The sequence below is a fragment of the Puntigrus tetrazona genome, chromosome 25 (assembly GCF_018831695.1).
Source record: "Puntigrus tetrazona isolate hp1 chromosome 25, ASM1883169v1, whole genome shotgun sequence".
Classification (NCBI taxonomy): Eukaryota; Metazoa; Chordata; class Actinopteri; order Cypriniformes; family Cyprinidae; genus Puntigrus; species Puntigrus tetrazona.
The window spans coordinates 8,055,709-8,076,730 of record NC_056723.1 but is presented as its reverse complement, the minus strand read 5'-3'; the positions used below and the strand labels follow the sequence as shown (position 1 = coordinate 8,076,730).

Here is a 21,022-nt window from a genome sequence, read left to right as displayed (position 1 = left end):
ACTTGACGGTGAGTAAAATGATGCCGAACGTTTATGGAAAACCTTTTTGTGTGAAATGAAATCTCTTTAAACTGTCACCTTTTGAGTTTCCCACCTAATTTTAGAAGCCCTGAGAAATTTGCAGCAATGTTCACCTGGAAAAGATACACACTGCATCAGTACTGATACTACTGAGAGCTCAACATATGTCTCTGAGTATATAAAAGCAGCTCTCACTGAAAGAAACCGACATTAGAGGTCATTCCCTAAACAGGAGAACATGAGACTCTATCTAGCAGTATTTGTGCTCTTGGCAGCAGTTCACTGCGAGGAGCTCTTTAATGGGTAAGTTCAGATCATTTTTCTTCTTTTATGATTTATTACCATTTGCCAACCTTGTTTCTTGTTCATAATGTATAATTGTCTTTTTTCTTTCTGAATAGAGACCAAGTTCTCAGAATCCATGCCGAATCTGAGAGCCACATTCATGCTTTAAAGGAGCTGGAAGAGGACGTGGAGTCTGGGGTATGACAGTTTTATATCTGCTGACATATTTCAGTTTTCACTTGAACGCCAAAAGTTTTATTGCATCCTGTAGCTGGATTTCTGGACTCATGGCTTCTCGACCGAACGACCTGTTGACATCCGTGTTCCTCACTCCAGTCTGTATGCTGTCAAGGACTTCCTCAAGAAAAACAGCATCCCTTTCACCGTCATGATCAGCGATGTGCAGGTGTGTAAAATACAGAATGCAAATACAAAAACATGAGCTGAAAGTGTCAGCTTGTTAATATCAATAGAAATTACATGGTAAAGCAATTTCAAATATACATTTTTTCACATAATATGAGCTGTTAATAAATAAAACTGTAACATACACGGTTTTTCTGTCTCAGGAACTTTTAGATGAAGAGAAAGCAGAGATTGTTAGTAATGCAAAGATGGAGCGCAGCACCAAGAGTTTCAACTTTGCTGCTTATCATGACCTGGATACTGTAAGTGCATGGACAAAAAAACAATGTGCGTGATAGAAGAAAGATGATCAGCTTTTCTAACAGGAACAAATGTCTGAATGTTTTATTCAGCTTTACAGTTTTATGGACACGCTTGTTGCAAGTCATCCTAACCTGATCACTAAAGTGCACATTGGCAACTCCTATGAGAACCGTCCCATGTATGCCCTGAAGGTGAGGTCCGATACAGTACAGATTATGTGATTGTGAACATTTTGTTTTGTTTAATCTGTTTGCACTGATTCCAGTTCAGCACGGGTGGTGTGAGTCGACCGGCGATCTGGGTCGATGCTGGAATCCACTCCAGGGAGTGGGTTACTCAGGCTTCTGCTGTGTGGATCGCCAACAAGGTAAGACGAATGAAAAATAGGATTTTTAAAAAGCATTTTAAATTTGTGGAATAATCATCTTTTCTGTTTAGATTGCTTCAGACTATGGCATTGATCCCTCCGTGACCTCTCTCCTTGGTCAAATGGATATCTACTTGATGATTGTGACCAATCCTGATGGATATGTTTTTACTCACACAAATGTAGGTCACTTGCTGTAGAACTAACTTGTTGGTGGCGCTTTGTTTTGGTAGATAGCCAGACTTCTGAGCAATATCACCTGTCATCGTTAAATTAGAGAATAAAAAAATACTCGCAAAATTATTTTTGATTCCAATAACCCCCTTACAGTCTTAATTTTGCATTATTTAGTATTAGAATGGTTTTCGTTTTTATTTAAATGTTTGTAATTAATGTAATTCTGATATACATTTTTACATTGTTTTTAAATAAATATTGAAATGCAGTTTTATTTTTTTATATTTAATTTAGTTTAATTCAGTTTTTATTTTATTATTTATTATTTATTTTATTTCAGTCATTCATTTTATTAATAGCAGATGTATAAATCTGAATATAAACATTAAGGGTGGTTTCCTAGAAAGAGATTAAGCCTAGTTGTGGTTTTAAATAGTCTTAGTCAAAGTTTGTGTTTTTCTCTAATACACATTGGTCACAATTAATGGCACCCTTCTTTTGTCAGTTTAACAGCCCTGAGTTTTCTTCTGTAATGTCTGAAGAGTTTGGAGAACTATATATATTTTTGAATATATATTTTGAATATTAAATTTTGTGGAAAAGCCAGATTATTATAATTTTTTAATTTAAAATAAAAGATCAGAAGAATAAACAAACTAAATTCTGAGTTCTTGACATGCTATATACAATAATTATTGTTTGAAATTCACTGAATGTAACCCTGGTCCACAAAACCATGCAGCAATGCATATTACTAATCAAAGTACATTTTAACAATACATTTACTTCAAAAACTTTACAAAATATATTCATGAACATGATATTTACTTAATATCGTAATGAGTTTTGTCAAAAAATTAAAAATGTATAATTTTAAGACCAGGTCCAGGGTCACAAATGTCACGGTTAAATACATGAAGCAAACATTCATTCAAATATCCTTTCCATTCAGAACCGTATGTGGCGTAAAACTCGCTCAGTGAACTCTGGCTCGTCCTGCCGAGGTGCTGATCCCAACAGGAACTGGGATGCTGGTTTTGGTGGTACGTAGATATCGTCATTGTCTTGTTGCAATTGTACACCATGTACAATAACTGTAGACATGTTCTCCCAGGTCCTGGAGCCAGCAAGGACCCCTGTTCTGACTCCTACCATGGGCCCTATGCCAATTCTGAGGTGGAAGTGAAAAACGTTGTGGACCTCATCACGGGCCACGGCAATTTCAAATCCTTCATCTCCATGCACTCTTACTCCCAACTCTTAATGTATCCCTATGGTTACACATGCACAGATGTTCCTGACAAGTCTGAGCTTGTAAGTCAATTCATATCCTTTTTAAAATTTTTATAATCTTGTTTGTCTTAGATATTGTTAATATTTTGTGCTGTGATTTATCGTAGCATTCTGTTGGCACAGCTGCGATCAAAGAGCTCACCTCTCTCTATAACACCAGATACCAAGTTGGTAGCATCTGCAAAATTATCTGTAAGTACACCGCATGCTCTGTTTGAGTACCAAGATATGGCTTTTGAAAGGTTTCTGATCACGATACTGTCCTGTTATATTTCAGACCAAGCAAGTGGTGGAAGCATCGATTGGACCTACAATATTGGCATCAAATACTCCTTTGCTTTTGAGTTGCGTGATACAGGCTTCTACGGTTTCCTGCTGCCTGCCAACCAGATTATCCCTACTGCAGAGGAGACGTGGCTTGGTCTCAAATACATTATGGAATATGTTCGTAATCACCCTTATTAAAAGAAATGTATTGAAGGTTCAATAAAGGTCTCAGACACCCTTTGCTGCAGTAGTTATTTTGAATAACAATATTATTTTTGATGTTTTTGCCATTTAAATGGTGATATTGCATAATTATTTTAATACTATTTTTTTTTTTTTACTCAATTTCAGTATAGTTATAAAAAATAGCCTACGTTTGGATTTATTTTATTGCGTTTTAAATCAGAAATCCATTTTATGATTTCTTTGCAACGTATATTGAGATCGTCGTTTGAGATATTATTTCTATTTAATATTTGGGATAATACATATCAAAATATGCCTTCGCACTTAACCTACATTTATGAATTACTTGAATGAACATACTTGTTCATATTGAATTAATCCTAGATTAATATTTATGATATTTAAAATTGATACAAATAATAGATTTACTTTTGTAAGAATTATATTTAAAAATAAAAAATATAAAAATATTTGATTTTCGAATCGGCAGATTCAACATAAAACGCAGTTTTCCCGCCTTCGCTTTTTTTTTTCTCTCTCCTGTCAGCAGCTCCCTTTGAATAACGTTAAAAGAGATATCGTCCTCGAATCAAACATGGGTTTCTTAAAGCAGTTAGACGTTGAAAATTTCAAGTCCTGGCGAGGAAAACAAACTATTGGCCCATTTAAAAGGTTTAATTGCATAATTGGCACTAATGGATCAGGTAAGTTGGTAATTAAGCTAATTTACGTGGCGAACCTAATCTTATTAAACTTACTGTATATCGCTAGCCTAAACTTCATAAACTTATTAGTAAGTTTTCTAACTAATCTAAGTTACATTTTTTAGGTGGCTAACGTACTACATACACTTTTGAAGAAAAATGGGAAATATATTCAATGTTACTTTTATTCGTCATTACCTGTCTATTAATTTTCCTTGCTTCCCGTTATTATTTTGAATAGATTTTGGCATATCTAATGATACTGAATGAAAAAGACTGCCATTAAATGTATTTTAATAATATTAATGGCGCCAAAACGTTGTTTTGCGTTGCAAAGCCGTTTAAGAAACATCAGGCATATAAAAAAACAGTACGTTATTACTGAAATCTTGGAGTTTTTCTTTAAGAATTTTATTTCTTTGTCTATTTTGTATAGGTTTCTATGTAAGTTAAGTTACCGGGACTTCTCAGTGGCTTAGGGGTGGTATTTCAGCGCATTTGAAGTAAAAAAAAGTACTTGAACATAACTGTGGAAAACATTCACCAATTTTTCACCAAGATGACTTTTGCGTCTGAAAATGTATATGTACCATGGTACCAACACAGTTTTTTTAAGTGTAACAGCAGTAAAAATATGAATCATGATGATTTTTTCAAGTTCATCAACTTCTTCAACAGAATGTACTGATTATTGACAATAATTTTTCTTGTATTCTTTTTTTCTCTAGGCAAATCTAACGTCATGGATGCTCTTGGATTTGTGATGGGAGAGAGAGCAGTAAATCTTCGTGTCAAGCACACCAGAGAACTCATCCACGGTGCCCACATCGGCAGACCCTCATCCACCTTCGCCAGCGTCAGCATGATATACTGTGGAGACAATAATGAAGAAATGATCTTCAGCAGGCGCATTTCAGGTGAGTGTGATTGAGAGAGGGCTAAAACATATAGACGAAGTTGAATTGCTTTCTGTTGGCACGATCCATTCTTAACAGGGGAATCTTCTGAGTATCGTGTGAATGGTAAACAGCTCACTTTGGCGAAGTACACTGGAGAGCTGGAGAAGATTGGCGTTGTAGTGAAAGCTAAGAATTGTCTGGTGTATCAGGTGAGCAAAAATGCTCTATCCTTTGGTTATCTGTCTTTATCATCATTTATAATGTTATTATTTATTTTACTACTGATCACCAGGGTGCTGTGGAGTCAATTGCCATGATGAATGCCAAAGAACGAACAAAGATGTTTGAACGAATCAGCAGCTCTGGAGAGCTGAACACCGAGTATGATGCCAAGCTGGCGGCCCTGCAGAAAGCCAAAGAGGACACCCAGTTCCACTTTAACAGGAAGAAAGCAGCTACAGCTGAGAAGAAACAAGTCTTCAAAGATAAGACTGAGGTATTAAACTAAAGACCTGTCAGATGTCAAAATGTTTACATTTTTGGACAATGTGTTCGTCTCTTTCGTGTCAGGCGGAAAAATATCAGGCACTGGTGGATGAACACAGAGAAAACAAACTCCAGCTGACCCTCTTTCAGCTTTTCCACAACGAGAAAAGGATAGACGCACAGTCAGAATCACTGAGGGACGTGCAGGATGCCTCAGCGCGGCAGAAGAACAGCCTGGACGCCTACGAACTAACGGTGAAGGCTCAGAAGAGAGAACATGGGCGTCTGAATCGAGAACTTCAGCAGTTGGAGAAAGAGATCAGGTTAAGTCACCGCCAATGCATTTTGACCGCCGATGTCTATGAAATAAAATTTAAATGAAAGCATGTAAATTTAAACAATTGATATTTCTTTTTTTAATGTATTTACATTTAAACTTATTATTAAACATTTGATATGTACACATGCACACACGCACACAGACAAATTAAATATAGATCTGTATTGTATATTTTAGTTAATAACTGTAATAAAATATATTAGTATATAATTACAGAGAGTAAAATAAGCATTGAACGTGTCACCGTTTTTCACAGTAAATGTATGTCTAAACATGCTGTTGACATTAAATTTTCACCTGATGCTGATAACCAAAATAATCCATACATTCAAATGAAACAAATAAGTTCAGAAATAGTTATGTGAAATAAAGACTTTGTTGGTAACGACTGCTTTAAGACGCCTCATGTATGAATAGTTGCGTGCATTGATCGGGTGTGATTTTGGCCCATTCTTTCATACAAACAGGATCTGAAGGATCTATAAACTCTGGTCTTTAATTCTTATTTCCTATTGTATTCAACTCAGGTGATTAGCTCTGCCATTCTAGCAGTTTGTTTTTTTTTGCTACGTTTGGGATCATTGTCTTGCATTCATCTTCCATCATTCTGGTATATATCTGCTAGTGTCTTGGCTTTCTGTGGCTTTTTGCACTTCCCTTTCTTCATGTCCTTCATGAATATATTTTCTGAGAAAAATGGTGACATGTTCTATACCTATTTTACCTGCTCTATATTTATTAGTCTCACTGCATAATGTTTCTCCTAGATCTCAGGAACAGATTCTCAATCAGCAGAGGCCTAAGTACATCAAAGCTAAAGTGAACACCTCCCACCGTGAGCAAAAAGTGGAGGAGGCGCGCAGATCGCTTCAGAAGAATCAAAGTCAGCAAGCCAAAAAGGAGCAGGAGCTGCAGGAGCTGAAGAGTGAGCTGACTGAGCTGGAGAGGGCTTGGAGGGCCTCTGAAAGTCAGATGGAGGAAGAGGCGGCTCAAAGAGGAGCTAAAGTGCAGCTAGAGGAGAGCCAGGTTACAATAAATGTTTCGTAAATGGGATCTATCTACAAAAACAACATAATTGCAGTGGAAAATAATAATCACTGAAGTGGAGAGGGACTGAATTTTATCACTCGAGGTTGTATTGAGTTGTAAAAAGTGACACGACAGGTTAATCGTTTTTCTTTCTCATTGACATGGCATTGATTGTATCAGCAGAGTAGAAGTGTTTTAATAGTAGAAACAGTTTTCATTTGAAATGTTAGGGTTTAGGTTGACTGTAAAACATCTCATTATTTTATATACTTTTTAAACACTGTCTTGATGCAGATGGAACAGTATAAGGAACTCAAAGAGCTGGCAAGGAAAAAGGGAGCTGTACTAAATCAAAGTGCAGAGAAGCTTCACTGGGAGGTAAAAGCGGACTCTGAGAAGCTCCAGTTTGACTTGAGGAGGAAAAGTGAGATACGGGTAGGCTTCAGTTTTTCTGCCACATCATGAAGAGATAAAGATATATATATATATATATATAAAACATTTCTTTCACATCATAAAGATACATAAATGATATATAAGGAAGCCAAATAAAAAGGAAAATGGCCTTAGGTGTCGTTAATTTTAGGACATAAATGATTGTTTGCAGGCAAATATTAAACACTCACAGACTCGGATGGAAGATTTCAGCAGAAGGGCAGAGAAGCTGGAGGAGTTTGTCAATGCTACTAGGTTTGACTACCAAATGTACCGCTGCATTAATAAGAGCTGAAATCTTGGACATTGTAGCAAGTTGTTTTTTTTTAATTGACAGAATATTGCAGTAACTTAATTGTTTTTTTTAATTATTATTGTTCAGTAAAGCTGTTGAAGTCACATTCTTTTACTTTTATTTTTTCTTTCTTTTTTTTTTAAGAAAAGTTCTTGAGGAGCAGCGACATCAGGAGGAGCAACTGGCAGAGGAGCTGGCGAGTGGTCTGGTGCGAATGGAGGAGGTGAATGAGGAGCTCGCCCAAGTGCTGACGAAGCTGCAGAACGCTCGTCTGGACAGCCATGAGAACCGACGACAGCAGAGGCGTGATGAGGTCCTGGAAAGCCTCAGGAGACTTTATCCTGATACAGTGGTACTGGAGCAATCAACATACACAGATCCCTAAATCAATTAAGCATATTAGATCTGTTAGCTGACATGTATAATGTGACCAATTTCCAGACCTGGCAACCTGTGCACATTTTGCACAGTGGCTATTCATGAGCTATGCTCAAAAACTGATACGATTTGTCACTCTAAATTACGCAAAAACACCTCTGTCTACGCGTAGTGTTTTATTGTGTTTTATTTCTCTTTGCCTCTGTTTGTGAGTCTGTGTGCTGAAATGAGGAAATGCATCATCTGTAAAAGCAACACATCAAGCATCTGCCCTTGTAATGACTTGTATTGTAGAGTGTGTCTAAACCTGTAGTCCAACAAAAGAGAACATTTATAATGTCCCCCACAACATCAGATGATTTTTGGAAATAACTTCTGTCCTGATCCGATAGCTTCCTATCACAGAAAGACGCTGAAATGTATTTTATCCTGCAATTAAGGCTATGTTGAGTGTTTTGAGCTCTATGTCTTCTGTAATTCATGTGGATTTTCTGCATGATAGTCAAAGTCTTTATGCAGTGTACATAAGTGTACTTGAGTTTCAAGTAAAAAAAACAAGTGGTTAAAAAAACAAGGTATTTATTGAACCCAGGACAAAACTATATTGTTGACTCTCTATTGTTTATGCTAAAATACTGTATAACAGGAATATCAGAAACTGAATGCAGACGCTGATTACTAACACATGAAAAATCTTTAACATTAAATTTAAACATTAAAAAGAACTCATCCTGCTGCCTGAAGTCTTTGAATTGTGGTACACCTCAGCTACAGATGTTATAATTTTATGCACCTTTTGCCATTGGATCAAAAATAAATGCTGCTGGTTTCTTGACTTTTTTTCAGTACGGCCGTCTAGTGGATTTGTGCCAGCCCATCCACAAGAAATACCAGGTCGCTGTCACCAAGGTGTTTGGCAAGAATATGAACGCTATTGTTGTCACATCTGCGAAAGTAGCTCATGACTGCATCCGGTTTCTGAAAGAAGAAAGAGCCGAACCGGAGACATTCCTTCCAATTGACTACATAGATGTGAGTGATCAGTAAAAGCCCTTCAACATGAGTAATTTAGCTTTTATTTTTATTTATATTAAGTAGTTTCAAACGGTTGCAGCATCTTTTCTATTGTGCATCATGTGCATCAGGTGCGGCCTCTGAACGAGCGTCTGAGGGAAGTGCAGGCAGCCAAGTTAGTGGTGGATGTGGTTCAGTGCGCTCAAAATGCCCCTCAGCTTAAGAGGGTGATCCAGTATGTGTGTGGGAACTCCTTGGTTTGTGAGAATCTGAAAGATGCCCGTCACATTGCTTTTGACGGCCCTGAGCGCCTTCAGGTGAGTGCATGCCTCCAGATCAACACCATTTTTGGGCCAATAATATTGACTGTTATTGATCCTTCTGTGACATGTTACGCGTGTAAAATGTCTTTTTAGACAGTGGCTCTTGATGGCACCTTGTTCCGCAAGTCTGGGGTGATTTCAGGGGGAACTTTGGACTTGCGCTGTAAAGCTCGACGCTGGGAGGAGAAAGATATGAACAAACTAAAGGAAGAGAAAGATCAGCTGTCATCTGAATTGCGTGTAAGTGTCTTGGATTACCAATAGAAATTTGTGACAGCAGATATGCTGTTAAAAAAAACTACATATTTCTCATTGCTCTGCAGAACAAAGTAGCTGCTAGTCAGCATGTGTTTTAAGTTTATGCAGCTGTTGTATAGAGCAATATTTGGACCTTTCCTAACAATTCTTAATAGTATGGAATAGATTTATAACTTTCACTTTGTTGTAATATAATGTATGCTAATGTTGTTGATTTTATGTGCAGGCCCTGATAAAGCTGAAGCGCAAGGAAGTGGATTTAACGCAGATCAGGGCTCAGTCTCAGGGAAACCAGACTCGACTCAAATACTCCAACTCAGAACTGGACTCCATACGCAAGAAGAGCATCCCAGCTTGTCAGGCTGCAAGTCACACTCTCTTTCTCTCTATGTGTTTTTCATGCTCTGATACTCTTATGTAAGCTGTGTGTGTGTGTGTGTGTGAACTTCAGGAGATTTCCAAACTCAGAAGTGAGCTGTCCAACCTCGAGGCCCAGATTGAGATACAGACTGAGAGTGTAGAACTGAAGGATAATGAGATGAAGGCCATCAGAGACAAAATTCATCAGGTCATTTCATTTAAGTGTAACATCAAATATAGTTAATACTAAGTAATTATCTTCATACGCGGCTCTGTTTTTCTTTCATCTTAGTTGGAGGATGTTGTGTTTGCGGATTTCTGCGCAGAGATCGGTGTGGCTAACATCCGTGAGTATGAGCAGGATTATCTCCGAATGCAGCAGGAAATCGAGAAAAAACGGTAAGACACAAATAGAGCCTGTCCATAATACATCTGTGGACATGTTAATGAGTTTATACAATATAGCATGATTTATAATGCAAACTTATTCTATCTTAAATCTCCTGATTGTGCAGCCTAGAGTTTGAGTCCCAGCATACCCGTCTGAGTACCCAGATAGAGTATGAACAGGCTCAGATGGAGAAACTTATCAAACAGATGAAGACAGAGACCATAGAAAAAGAGGAGAGCCTTGTTATCAGCTTGAAAAAGGCAAATTTGTTTATTTCACTTTATTTTCAGAGAAACAACTGGAAATTGCATTATGTTGGACTGGATGTTTGGGTTTTGCTGTTGTTTTTTTGTACTCTTTGTATTCGAAGTACTACTGTCTGTTTCCCAAATCTCCACCAGGTGGAAGACAGACTTTTGATAGCTGTGGAGGAGACGCAATCAAATCTGATCGCCTTGAACAACCAGCTGTCAGAAAAGACAATTTTAGTTAAAGAGGCCAAGATGGAGCTTGACAAGACTCTTAAAGGCCTCCAGGAGAATTCCAAGTGGGCATGATAATGATTGTTTTTCAAAACAATGCTTTGACCACTGTTGATTTTATTCATATCGATTTGTATTGCTTGTGTTTGTCCAAAGGGTGTTGGTGAAGCTTCAGAAGGAAACGATCTGTGCAGAGGCGTCTCTGGAGCAACTAAGACTGAGCAAACACAACCTGCTGCTGGCCTGTAAGATAGACGGCCTCCCGTTGACACTGATCTCTGGAGCTCTAGATGACATCAGTGACATAAAGGTGTAAACAGAGGGTCAAGTCTACTTGAAGCAAGGCTGCACAGATTATTCCCTGTTATTGTTTTGTTATTCTTAACTTTTTTATTCTTTGTTACATTCATTGTTGACTTTATTGCAGCTGGACTCAGAGTCTCAGAGCATCAGCACTCTGGACATTTATGAACGAGAGGCACAGATGGTGTTTGACTATTCAACACTGGACAGTGGACTTAAGGTGAAAACATGACGCTAAAACTGTCATTTACAGCAGTTATTCTTTTGTGGGAGTGCTGATTTGCATTTTATCATGTACGTAGACCCTCGGTGAAGAGAGTGAAGTGGAAGCTGAGTTGGAGAAGCTTAAAGATGGCATCTCCTCTTTGGAGTCCATGATCATGATGTCCAGAGCTCCCAACCTGAAAGCTCTAGAAAAGATCAGAGAGGTTAAGGACAGCTTTCGGGAAGTCATGGATGGTAAGGGACAAATATATGCAAGTTTTTAAGTTTTATTATAATTATAATTATATTATAATTTAATTATAATTAAAATAATGGTGTATATGTAATAATGCAATACTATGAAATATTTTGCATGCCTTAAGCTGTGTAAGAAGCCTCATCTCACAGGAGGATTTATTTCAAACTCACTTCCTAACATCAATCAAGTGTTTGAAGTAAAAACATGTTATTAAATGGGGTATTTTCACATACTTTCAGATGGAGCGGTATTTCCTACACAGAGCCGTCGTTCACTGAAAAGCCAGAATAATTTTATCTTCTCAGAATAATGTCTTTCGATTTTATTAAGATTTTATTTTATTTATATGAATTTGGTGAAGTGTTATCAATTGCACAATCCCCATTTCAGCTTTGATTTTAAGTTTGTTGTCGTAACATCCATCATTGACATAAAACCATGATCATGTTTGTATGCTTTTACCCCTTAATAATCCTAAACCCTCTATAAATCAGCATTTGAGACCAGCACACACACCACTAAGAAATGCAGTCAGGAGTTTGAGCAAGTGAAGTCCAAACGCTTCAATCTCTTCAGCCAGTGCTTTGAACACGTGTCTGTCATCATTGACCAGATCTACAAGAAACTCTGCAGGAACTCCAGTGCTCAGGTAAAAACCTGACTCCTATTTATTCAGTAACTTGTTCATTCATTTTATTGTTGTGTAAGACTTTCTTTGTATGCACATGTTCTTTAGGCAATTCTAAGCGCTGAGAATCCAAATGAACCCTACCTGGATGGCATCAACTATAACTGCGTGGCTCCTGGTAAACGATTCATGGCCATGGACAACCTGTCAGGAGGAGAGAAAGCCATCGCCGCTCTCGCTTTGGTCTTTGCTATTCACAGGTGAAAAAACACTTAAACCCATTGATAGATTTCTTGTAAAGTAATATCTTACTATAAATAGACAAACTGCTGTTGTAAAAAACTTTAAACATCATCTTCCATTTTTAGCTTTCGTCCTGCCCCCTTCTTTGTGCTGGATGAGGTGGATGCTGCCCTGGACAACACAAATATTGGCAAGGTAAGACCAGGCTCAATTTAAAAAAGAAGAAGAAAAAAGTGCTGTCCTGATATTCTGCCTTGATGCAAAGACATTGGTTTCCATGCAGGTTACAGGGTTTTTCCGGATGATGTCCAGAGAGAGCTGCCAGATCATTGTAATCTCCCTGAAGGAGGAGTTCTACTCGCGGGCAGACGCTCTTCTTGGAGTCTATTCAATGGTATACATATATAATGCTCTGTATCACATCAGTTTTATCACTCAAATTTAGAAACCATGTTTATTACCTTTGAGTTCATTCATATAGTAGTGGACTCAAAACGAAATACAGATATAAAGAAATGTACCATGTTTTGACACAGTTAGTATTTACAATATTTATCAAAGGTTTCGACATACCTGCTCATTTTACACATTTCAGTTTTTTTATATTTTGGAATAATAGTTACCATTCAGTTTGTGCTAGATTCTGACCAAAATGACAAACAACAGCTACAACACAAATTAAGTCACACTACAGTTTGAAAGTTTGTTTGTAGAAAAAATTAGTTTTTGCAGAAAGTCTTTTATGATTAAAACAGACAGTAAAATGTAATATGCATGTTTTATTCCTCTGGCAAAGTTACATTTTCAGCATTTATTTAAAAGGTTTTTTTACACAACTTATTCAGATCTTAATTGTCTGAATAAGTTGTCATGCACCTCCCATTTAAATTTGTATTTTTTTTTTTTGCTAGTTTGATGACTGCATGTTTAGCCGTCTGCTCACCCTGGACCTCACACCATACCCACTCAATGACGAGAACGCCACAGACAGAGAGAAGAACAAATGATGGGTGGACGGCTGATAATAAAGCATAAAATATGAATTGATAAAGTTAAAATCACTTAAAATATCTAAAAGATTGAATGTTTAACTGTTAAATTCAATTACCTAAAGATCTCATCGTTAAACAGATTTGAGCTGTTGTTGTTTTTTACATGGTTTTGTATTGACATTTGAATGTTTAAGAGGTTGTTCTGTGATGCAACTTAAAGTGTTTTATGTGTTATTGTTAAATGCCAGTTCAGTGTGGAAAGTGATTTTAATACAGTTTTAATGTTTGCATCGGTGAAGACTCATTCTTTTAGTAGTTGTGCAAACTGTACACTTTGACCTGTCTCTGTCACTAGGGTGGGGTTACAGCAAAACATCAGCCTCTGTTGTTCTATTCTCACTTTCATTGTCCCTGCTTCTCTTCTTGTCTCCTGAACTATAAAGCTTTGCTTTCCTTAGCAACTCCAATGGCATCTTACACCGTGGTCATCGTCCCTCTCAGGAACAGTCCTACCAGTCTGGATGCGTTGCGTTTCTTCCTCTGGGTTAGTTTGTTTTTGCTTGTTTGCTTATTTGTAATGTTTTTGGGTTATGCTTTTAGTTGAAGTGATACAGTGACCGAAGTGACCGTATATGTTGTTAGATGAACTAAGCACATTAGAAAGGGTGACAAGGACAAATTCGTCAACGTATGTACCAGTTTAAATGGTATATTAAGTTTGTAATCTCTACTTTTGAAAGTAGAGTTAAATTTGCATCAGTATTTCTTTCAAACCAACTATTCTCATATTCACAGACGTCAACTATCACAGTTCATCACGACATTCCTGTCCAGCTCTGAGGGGAATATTCAAAGTTCACAGCTACTTAACACACGCGTTGTGATCTATTTTTATTTTGTTTAGTCTGCACAACTCAATTGTGAACACTTTTTTTGAGGCAGCTATGGAAACAAACACTAATATCGTCGCTGATAATCATGCAAAAAACTCCCAAACCTTTTTTTTTTTTTTTTTTTTTTTTTTTTTTTTTTTTTACGTATTAATATATAAAAGCATGAGTTTAATCTGCAGGTCAAGAAGCTGAAGGACTTGGAGAGGGAAAAGGATCTTCTGTGGATGGGATTGCAGGCTTTAGAGCAGGTGCGAGAGAAGTTATGTTCTAACCTAGATAATGACGCGGAAGTGCCAGACAAATTCAGCAAAGGAGAGATGAAAAAAGTGAGTTGTGTATCAACATTTATGTTTTATATAATACCTACTTTGTGTTTGATGTATCTTCTATGCATCAGGTGTTTCCAGACACCCCCACCCTTTTATTGGCTCAGATTAACCGAGTGAACAGGACCTTGAAGAATCTTTTGTGACTCCAGGAATCCCATTGTTCCTGCAACAGAAGGTTATTTAACAATAGTGTGCACCATGTTCCTGTAAAACATTTGTGTCACTCTTCATTGTCACTTTTAGGTGGCAAAGCCATTGAATTTAGTTTTGAACGTGGTCTCTTTTTGTCAGGTACTGAAGGGCGTCAGCGCTCTCTTGCTCGTTTTTGACGAGCAGTTTGTATTGATGTTCTTTTCTGTACTGCGTGCGTTTTCCCGTATTTTGTTGCAGAATGTTATTCTGAGCGGATTGAAATAATTTTGTGCAATAAAGGGAACTTTCCAAAAAATTACATACAACTTAAACACTGCTTTGAATGTTTTAAGAATTTAATGCACTTGATTTGACCTTTTAGTTTGAATGAATCGACTGAATATAACAACCACACGGTTTTGGTACTGTTGACTTAAAAAGGCAAAACACTTATTTTTGCAGTGACAACTTTATGCATGCAATAAAGTAAGATCATGTGAGAACACCAGCATCTGTGTGTGTGTTATCAGACTACTTTTAAGCTAATTTATCAAACAATGTCTTTGTTTAAGGCACGGCATTTACTTCTGAGTGTGACGTGGAGGTTATACTCAAAGGTTAAAGGTTATAACCACATTTTCCCCTCTTTCCCATCGCTCTGCTCAGATTGCAGCCATGTGATTCAGTGTCTCCTGCAGCAAGACTTCTGAAAACCTTTTCATGGTTTAAGCCACAGAATAGGCCTCATCTTACTTTAGCTGGGGAGAACAGCCTGCATGCTTTATAGTGTCTCCTGGAGCTGAAAGATGGTATGACAGCACATTTTAACAAACGTAGTTCATTGTACAGTTTAAAATACCACTTCATGCATTTATTTTAAATATAAAACTGCCGTTTTTCCAAGTCATGTCTGTCTATAATAACAGGTTAAAGATGTTACATGCTTTGCTGTATATATAATATTCGTGATTTATTAGATCAAATATGTCGCTTATATCATTAAGCATTTCATTGTTCATTTATATAAATGTAATATAATTTAAATCAGTGAAGATATTTTATAAAATTATCTTCAGCCACCCAGTGGACTGTAAAAAAACCCAAAACAACCCTAATAGTTAATTTTTCTGTGGATCATCATAGGAAAGTCTTCGTGTAATACATCTTATTGTATACCTTATTTATATTGTATATCTTATTTAATTTCACTGTCAAATTAAATATGATTTATGCTACGCTTTTGCGACTGGCTCACGCTATGTGTCGAGACTTTTATTTTGAAGAGCGGTCTCATTGTGCCGGTCTTGGCGCTGAGTTCAAGCGTCGGTTAGGGTGTACAGTGCGCCCATGAAAAGACGCGCGTCGAGGATGAACTCGAGCTGATTGCGCGAGAATCATGTTGAGGAGAGCGAGCAGCGCGAGCAACGCGTCGCGGCGGAGCAGCAGCAGCTCGGTGGGCTTCGATGAGTTCGGCTTTGCTCTCGGTAAGAAAAGAGACAAGAAACTCCAACACCGATGCCATGACTACAGGTAAATGTTACTAACGCTAATATACGAGGTCGGAGTTCAGCTCGCTTCCCTAAACAAATCAGTTCAAGTGAATGCTGTGCGGCGTGTGCATGCTTTAACCGTGTTTCCTCAGTTATCCTCAGCCTAACCCAGTCAAAGTGAAGGAACTGTGTGAATTTCTCACTTACTGGAACGGATCCAGTTTCATCTGCAGAAATCAGGTGTGCATGTCCCTCTGTGCAACTCTAGAGCTTGAGCAGACCACTGAGAACTTAATTTACCTTCACAGAAACAGATATATTTAATATGTTTTAGGTGTTTTACATTGAATATCTTGTTTTTAGAGAAACACATATACTATAAAACAGTTCTGGTATCGGAATTAATGACTTTAATGTTTTACAGCAAAACTTCTGCTCGGCAAATTACATTAATTGTTGACTTTATTAACTTAATTACGTGTCCAAACCCAATTTCAGCTCATTGATTTAGAAAAAAATTATTTGAAATGATGCATTTGGCCCAGCAATGCGTTCACAATTGTTTGCATAATTTCTCCATCGTTTTCCTTTTTCCTGATTTCAGATCGAGAGGTTCATTCGCATTGGTATTCCTCCAGCAATACGTGGACGGGTTTGGAGATGCCTCCTAAATATCGACAGTCTCAGAACCGCCAGCTCTTTTGATTATGAGGTGCAACCCCGTCAAATGCATGCATTTTTACCACTATGCAAACCCGTTTCCCCTCGCAGTAACCCCTTTGGATGGTTTGCCTCAGGCGTGTCAGGCTGAGATCCGTAAACCTCTGGTGGATCTCGGAGTCAGCGAGTACAGCATCCTCCCCACTATAGACTCTCTGGTGGACACGGAGAACGAGATCAGCAGCGGACAGGCATCGGACCTCCCCAGAGCCGATCTCACGCTCTTCAAACAGATCGCCCTCGACCTGCGTGAGTTGGGCCTTTGGTTGAACGCTGACATTTAATATTTTGCTTTTATTTACATTAATATGAATATTTTAATTGATTTATAAAAAAATGAAGTAACTAATGAAAGTATATTGGGTTAAAAAAAAAACTTGTTAATAATATTTTGTATTATTATTAACATGTAAAATACCTGTTTTCTATTTTAATTATTGTCATATATTCCTCTGGCAAAGCTGTTTTTTTAGCAGCTATTATCCTGCTATAATTGTCCTGTATAATCATAATTTTTCAAAAACTCATTTAGTGTTCGATATTCACATTTTGCTTCTCATTTATTAATAATTGCTCCTGTTATCAATATAAAAAGCAGTTTGTGCTTGTTACCATTTTTGTTTTATGGTTTGTTTTAGTAGAAAAGGTTTAAAAGTAATAAATGAAGATTTCATTTGCAGAAACAGATTTTCATTTTTTAACAATGTTCCAATTAATCTCAATCAAACTGCAGTTAGGTTTTAAATAACAAAAAATACAGCTAACTAACACCATAAAAGACAACAAAAACCAAATGTAGTTTTGAAAATGTTTATTAGCAACGGTTAATAAATTCTTCATATATATATTTCTTTGCGTATGTGTGTATATATTTATTTTGTGCATTTTGGCAAGTAATTTATAAAACGTTAATGATTTGAAATGTATGCATATATTTTTAAGTATTTTTTTTTTTACTTTTTTTTTTTTTTCTTAATACTAGACTGCCTAAATTTTGAAAGAATAGGACTTTCGTGTGAAAGTAATTTTGGCACAGATGAGGTGTTTTTGTTTGAATTTGGCCAGTATTCTCAAAACCACGTGGGGGCGCTACAAATACACTTTCCCTCTATTCTTGGGCATGGACTTGGACATTAATGCATCTGGCCTACACTTTAACCCGAAGTGCACCAAGGCACTGGGAATCAAATTTATATCTTTGGTGTTGCTGGAACAATTTTTTGAGCTGCAAAAGCCTGAAATAATTCTTTAACTTTAACTAAAAAGTAACTTTTTTATGTTATTACCATCCTTTGTTTGACTTTTTTTGTGATCTTTGTGGAGCTTTTTGTATATTAGGTTTAAAATATTTTAGTAGTTCATATAGTCTCATATTTGTCTATATAGGAAGGTCATTTCCGACCCACCGCACTCTGATGGGGGACCGTCCGGAGGCTATTGAGGGCCAGGCCAAACTTTTCCGAGTTCTTACCGCATATGCCCGATTTAATCCCCAGATCGGATACGTACAAGGTAATGAGCTGCCTTTACTCCCACTAATGAGTTCACTGGCATTACTGAGATCTTCTTGAACTTTGCATCTTGCTTTCGCTGGTTCTGTCGCACATTTTTAACTTCAGTAAATAGTGAGATTCGGTCTCAAGAGGGCAGTCAAGTGCTGTCTTGTTGCTATTGCGTGTCATGGTCATAATTTTGTTTGCGTTTTTTTTCTGGGGAGCTAATTGAGTTAGTTTGCCCTTGACATTCAGGTCATAATGGGAGTATGTGATGCCTCAAGCTTTGTGTTTTTGCTCAGGGATGTCCTATATAGCTGCTGTGCTCCTGATGATCCTGTCTGAGGAAGAGGCTTTCTGGGCTCTGGTTGCTCTGTTAGAGAAGCCCAAGTATCTCTCAGAGCTCTTTGATTCTTCCCTGAAAAAGTAAGACCTCCAGCTGCACATGAAATACATAAACAAACACTCATTTTACAAAAGCATACTCAAGTTACACTAAAGAAATCTGTTGACAGAGCTGTTGATAGATAAATGAATACAAATTTGGCTGATGTTTTTATTTTCTTTTTAGGATTCAGCATCAAGCTTTGGTTTTTCATCAGCTCTTAAAGCACAGGAAACCTCTGCTCTTCCAGCACTTGGTGAGAATTAGGGTGTACTTTTTTTTTTTTTTATTTTTTTGTTATAAATGTGTGTGTGTGTGTGTGTGTGTGTATATAATCTATGTACATTTATACTGAGAGTCGAGAAGTATCTTACATTAAATATCTACATGAATTTAATAACATGTTCAGTGTCATTTAGTGGTTCGTATGAATATAATTAAAATGTTAAAATTTTAAGCTTTCAAGTGTTTTTTTTTATTTATTCAATTATTATTTTTTTCACTCATATTACAATCTGTCCATTAAGCCAAGTTGGGGAACCTGAAACTGAGATTTTGTTTAATGCATTTTTAATAAATTATATATATATATATATATATATATATATATATATATATATATATATATATATATATATATATATATATATATATATATATATATATAAAAATTCCCTCTTTGCTTAATGTAAAACTAGTCAGAAAACAACCTAAAATTAGTAACCTAAATTATGTTAGTTTTGTAATGTAATCTACCAAATTATATATCAATTATATATATTTTTTGCTTTAATGAAAGCAGCACTTGGATCGGCATCCCAGCAAACCTTCATAACAGCAGAACCATCTTTTTCCTTTGCACTTTCTCTGAAACCAAGTCCCACTAAACTAAGAAAGGGATCTTAAACTCTGGCCTCAACTCTCATCAGGAACATTTCTAAATATAACAACAGACGCGTGCTACATTACAAACAGTGGTTAAAATGTCTTGGTTCTCTAGAGTTTATGGCTTTCTCTCGAGAAACCTTTCACATTTAGTGCCCCTCACAGATTTGTCACTGTGTCTTATAGACCGTTTCCTGAGGGCTTTCAAATGAGCTCTTCTGTTTTTTTATAGTGGTGGCTGTCCGCCCCCTCAGAGCATTTGTGCAGCTTGGTGAACTCTTGAGGGATTTCCTTCTCGTTGTGTGTTGACTCAGCGCAGCTGTCTGAAAAACTGAGCTAGAAGTCCACAGCACAGGAGAAAAGATGATGCTGTTAACTCTCAAAGAGAGCAAAGTGCAGCAACGTACCTAAAACATAGTTAAAAAATCTCATCTCACTCGTGATCCTAAAATCCTAAATGCCTTTTTTTCTAGTGTGAAAAACCCAAAAGTTTATTAAAAATGTGCCAGTCGCTTTTTCGTTAAATTACAGTGTGAGAGTGTAGCGTTTAAGCTTAAAATGTGTACTTATGAATTAATTTGTTTATTTGTGTGAAATACCTGTTTGTAGATGCTGACAGGAGTGTGTTGTTGTCTCTTGGTAGGAGACTCTTGGGGTGTCTTCTCTACATTTCATCATGCAGTGGTTTCTCACTCTCTTCACCTCACTGCCGTGTTGGGACTCGGTATTGGCCATTTGGGATCTTATCATGCTGCATGGTATTAAACCCCTTTATCCTGTTTGTTCTAGAACAATAAGCCCCTCACGTGTCAAACTGGCATGTTTGCTTATTAGAGGCGAAATGTGTCATTAATGGGCCTATATTTATATCACTAAACAGCAGAGAAAATGATTGTTTTCTTATGTATTTTACAGGTCTGCAGGCGGTATTTCGCACCGGGCTCACCATCATCCTGCAGCTGGAGTCTCGCATCATGAACATGAATGAGGAGGCCACAGTTTTGCCCGTTCTGCTGCGAGTGCCTGTGGACATGTGAGTGCACTGATATGATTTGTTTCAGCTAAAAAGAAAAAAAACTTCTGTGTGTGTGTGTGTGTGTGAGTGAAAGTCCTTTTTATTAGTTAAATTGTTCTTTTTTTTTTAATCAGGAAGCATGTATAATTACTTCAAATGTTCACATAAATGTATTAAGTTTAACAAACATTACATGTTTAGGGCCCTATGAAAACTTTTTCTCACCATATTTGTTTTAATTGTCAAATTCTGTGTTTTAGCATGTCTAATTATTTGAATGCATAAAACAACTTAATGTATTTAATTTTGTCTTAAAATAGTCTTAGGAGTTTTTTTTTTTTTCGTGTGTTTGTCCTCATTTAACAAGACGTCGGACACTGAAAACACCGCAA

The 21,022-nt window shown here is 37.0% G+C and overlaps 4 protein-coding genes across 6 annotated transcripts in view; all 4 read left to right on the top strand.

Moving 5' to 3' along the window:
• The first annotated feature begins 209 nt into the window (after positions 1-209).
• Positions 210-3,317, top strand: cpa4 (carboxypeptidase A4). Its single transcript, XM_043227477.1, has 11 exons — positions 210-324; positions 423-504; positions 578-712; positions 876-974; positions 1,065-1,166; positions 1,241-1,342; positions 1,414-1,524; positions 2,472-2,562; positions 2,634-2,833; positions 2,920-3,004; positions 3,090-3,317. Exons 1-11 carry the CDS (start codon positions 260-262, stop codon positions 3,275-3,277), a joined length of 1,260 nt encoding a protein of 419 aa, XP_043083412.1. The 5' UTR covers positions 210-259; the 3' UTR covers positions 3,278-3,317.
• A 543-nt stretch (positions 3,318-3,860) lies between these two features.
• Positions 3,861-13,802, top strand: smc1b (structural maintenance of chromosomes 1B). Its single transcript, XM_043228837.1, has 25 exons — positions 3,861-3,969; positions 4,698-4,886; positions 4,965-5,077; positions 5,161-5,364; positions 5,439-5,677; positions 6,462-6,720; positions 7,018-7,158; positions 7,331-7,413; positions 7,598-7,805; positions 8,678-8,863; positions 8,977-9,162; positions 9,262-9,408; positions 9,653-9,790; positions 9,878-9,994; positions 10,079-10,185; positions 10,302-10,437; positions 10,579-10,724; positions 10,816-10,969; positions 11,087-11,182; positions 11,265-11,421; positions 11,920-12,074; positions 12,162-12,313; positions 12,422-12,491; positions 12,580-12,690; positions 13,208-13,802. The coding sequence occupies exons 1-25, from the start codon at positions 3,861-3,863 to the stop codon at positions 13,301-13,303; spliced, it is 3,699 nt and encodes a 1,232-aa protein (XP_043084772.1). The 3' UTR covers positions 13,304-13,802.
• On the top strand, positions 13,755-14,653 carry LOC122331270 (suppressor APC domain-containing protein 1-like). Its single transcript, XM_043228835.1, has 3 exons — positions 13,755-13,832; positions 14,361-14,507; positions 14,579-14,653. Exons 1-3 carry the CDS (start codon positions 13,755-13,757, stop codon positions 14,651-14,653), a joined length of 300 nt encoding a protein of 99 aa, XP_043084770.1.
• A 1,301-nt stretch (positions 14,654-15,954) lies between these two features.
• si:ch211-266k8.4 (USP6 N-terminal-like protein) overlaps positions 15,955-21,022 on the top strand; it is a 44,808-nt gene continuing 39,740 nt past the window's right edge. For all 3 annotated transcript variants that reach the window (XM_043227564.1, XM_043227563.1, XM_043227562.1), the window contains exons 1-9: positions 15,955-16,172; positions 16,285-16,372; positions 16,737-16,844; positions 16,930-17,101; positions 18,239-18,364; positions 18,648-18,771; positions 18,917-18,986; positions 20,259-20,373; positions 20,531-20,648. In XM_043227564.1, coding sequence (XP_043083499.1) covers positions 16,039-16,172; positions 16,285-16,372; positions 16,737-16,844; positions 16,930-17,101; positions 18,239-18,364; positions 18,648-18,771; positions 18,917-18,986; positions 20,259-20,373; positions 20,531-20,648 — 1,055 coding nt within the window. In that variant the 5' untranslated portion in view covers positions 15,955-16,038. The remainder of the gene's footprint in view (positions 16,173-16,284; positions 16,373-16,736; positions 16,845-16,929; positions 17,102-18,238; positions 18,365-18,647; positions 18,772-18,916; positions 18,987-20,258; positions 20,374-20,530; positions 20,649-21,022) is intronic.

Bases quoted from the DNA above. Each gene is read 5' to 3' on its own strand.
- cpa4 (XM_043227477.1), top strand. From the start codon at position 260: ATGAGACTCTATCTAGCAGTATTTGTGCTCTTGGCAGCAGTTCACTGC. The intron at 325-422 runs GTAAGTTCAGAT...CTTTCTGAATAG, and splicing joins TGCGAGGAGCTCTTTAATGG to AGACCAAGTTCTCAGAATCC. The intron at 975-1,064 runs GTAAGTGCATGG...TGTTTTATTCAG, and splicing joins CTTATCATGACCTGGATACT to CTTTACAGTTTTATGGACAC.
- smc1b (XM_043228837.1), top strand. From the start codon at position 3,861: ATGGGTTTCTTAAAGCAGTTAGACGTTGAAAATTTCAAGTCCTGGCGA. The intron at 7,159-7,330 runs GTAGGCTTCAGT...GATTGTTTGCAG, and splicing joins GGAGGAAAAGTGAGATACGG to GCAAATATTAAACACTCACA. The intron at 7,806-8,677 runs GTACTGGAGCAA...ACTTTTTTTCAG, and splicing joins GACTTTATCCTGATACAGTG to TACGGCCGTCTAGTGGATTT.
- LOC122331270 (XM_043228835.1), top strand. From the start codon at position 13,755: ATGGCATCTTACACCGTGGTCATCGTCCCTCTCAGGAACAGTCCTACC. The intron at 13,833-14,360 runs GTTAGTTTGTTT...TTTAATCTGCAG, and splicing joins CGTTGCGTTTCTTCCTCTGG to GTCAAGAAGCTGAAGGACTT. The intron at 14,508-14,578 runs GTGAGTTGTGTA...TCTATGCATCAG, and splicing joins GCAAAGGAGAGATGAAAAAA to GTGTTTCCAGACACCCCCAC.